Source organism: Musca domestica, unplaced genomic scaffold, assembly GCF_030504385.1.
Source record: "Musca domestica strain aabys unplaced genomic scaffold, Musca_domestica.polishedcontigs.V.1.1 104, whole genome shotgun sequence".
Lineage (NCBI taxonomy): Eukaryota > Metazoa > Arthropoda > Insecta > Diptera > Muscidae > Musca > Musca domestica.
This window is the reverse complement of record NW_026712121.1, coordinates 1,003,282-1,005,329: the sequence shown is the minus strand read 5'-3', so window position 1 is coordinate 1,005,329 and position 2,048 is coordinate 1,003,282. Positions and strand designations below refer to the sequence as shown.

The 2,048-nt window shown below is 34.8% G+C and overlaps 1 protein-coding gene across 1 annotated transcript; it reads left to right on the top strand.

Annotated features, from left to right (window-relative positions):
- The first annotated feature begins 1,158 nt into the window (after positions 1-1,158).
- On the top strand, positions 1,159-1,706 carry LOC131804960 (uncharacterized). The gene is made up of 2 exons (XM_059128196.1): positions 1,159-1,201; positions 1,270-1,706. Exons 1-2 carry the CDS (start codon positions 1,168-1,170, stop codon positions 1,704-1,706), a joined length of 471 nt encoding a protein of 156 aa, XP_058984179.1. The 5' UTR covers positions 1,159-1,167.
- The last annotated feature ends 342 nt before the right edge of the window (positions 1,707-2,048 follow it).

Below are 2,048 nucleotides of genomic sequence, written 5' to 3'. Positions count from 1 at the left end.
TACTACGGTGAATAATGACGCTAAAATCATCAAAATACCGAATATAGGGAGGTACCGTTATATGGGGGCTATACGAAGACTTGGACTTGCACAGACAATTTTCTGCCTTAGGCTGTAGTATCCATTTCGAACTTCAAATGCCAAATTTGAAACAATTCCGGTAAAAAATGTCGCTAAAATCATCAAAATACCGAATATAGGGAGGTACAGTTATATGGGGGCTATACGAAGACGTGGACTTTCATAGACAATTTTCTGCCTTAGGCTGTAGTATCCATTTCGAACTTCAAATACCAAATTTTAAACAATTCCGGTGAATAATCTCGCTAAAATCATCAAAATACCGAATATAGGGAGGTACCGTTATATGGGGGCTATACGAAGACGTGGACTTTCATAGACAATTTTCTGTCTCAGGCTGTAGTATCCATTTCGAACTTCAAATGCCAAATTTGAAACAATTCCGGTGAAAAATGTCGCTAAAATTATCAAAATACCGATTATCGGGAGGTACCGTTATATGGGGGCTATATGATTATTATTTCGATGAGTTACAAACGGATTGACAAAATGAATATCCCCTTCATAGTATGGTGGAGGGTATAAAAACATGTGGCAAAATTAAATCACTTTTCCCCAAATGTGACATTATTCGAACGCCTGAAAGTATGCTTTAATTTTGTCAATAACCACAAGATATTCATAGACGATTAGCAGCAAAAATTAACTTTCCCTCGCATATATTAATGTAAATAAATATGAAAAATATTATTAATAAATCAAAAGCAAACAATCAGCCCACAAGTTGTATCTTGAATAACCCAAAAAACACCTAATAATAATTAAGCGGAACTATCAACAATAGCAATATTTACATACGTGTATTTTGTACATAAAGTTTATTATATTCTAAAACAGAACTTCCTACATCTTTAATACGAAACAATAGAAATTACTATTGCCATTTTATATTAGTAACACCAGTAAACAAAAAAATAAACAAACACAAAATGTTTGTTTTAATTTAGCACATGAACTTGTACAACACTTCAAACATGCTTAGAAAAGTAAAGACAATTTTACGCCTCCATATCTTGGATTTGACTATAAATTCAAAGAAAGTTCCGAATTTTTATTCATAACACACTCGTAGCAGATATTAACAAAATGTTCAACAATAAAACCATTTTTCTAATTGGAGGTAAAATAAAATTAATTACAAACCACAAAAAATCCTGCTCACACCTTTTTTTCTCTTCCTATTCACAGTCCTCTTGGCCATCAGCATTGGCCTCTCCTCGTCAGCCGGTTTATGTAAAGGTTGCAAAGGCAAACTGTTGGTGAAACAATTGGAAACTCTTGATAGCAAACGCAAATGTTGGTTAAGCATGGATAATCATGTTTTGCTCAACTTTAAATTGGCTGTCCTGAAAGGCGTGGCTGGTGTCCTTGAAGACCTCTACACAAAATCCAATGATTTGTCTCGAGCCGAATGTAAAACCGAACCCATTGCCGAGTGTGAGGCTACAGCTGATAAAGATGCCGATATTGAATGCGTTACCAATCGCATGAAGGCCATGGCCAATGCCTATGTTCAACTTGAGGAATGTAATGGTGAACTGTTGGATCGTAAAGATTTGAATATGATGTTTAAGGTAATGGCTGGATCTGCCGTGGGATGGCGTGTTGTCCATCCTCAGTGTTAATTTGATTTGATGGTCAGAAAGATTTTATTGTAATTTTATGTATACAATCACGAGTTTTATTCGTGAAATAAAGAAAATGAAAAAAGTAAAAATATATAAAATCTCAATCATTTTGAATCAAATTGTATCGGAAATACGGACTGGAAGTATATTAAAAGGTACTAATTTTCGTACCTTTTGGTATTTTGTGAACGGATGCAGCTAAAACAGAGCAGGGTATCAGAAATTTGGAGTGAGAGTCTTTGATGATGTGTAGGATATACAAACTTATGGGGACCAAAACAGTTTGAGAACCAATTCTTGGAAATGGGATTGACGTAAGGAGTTGGTTTTGGAAGTGTG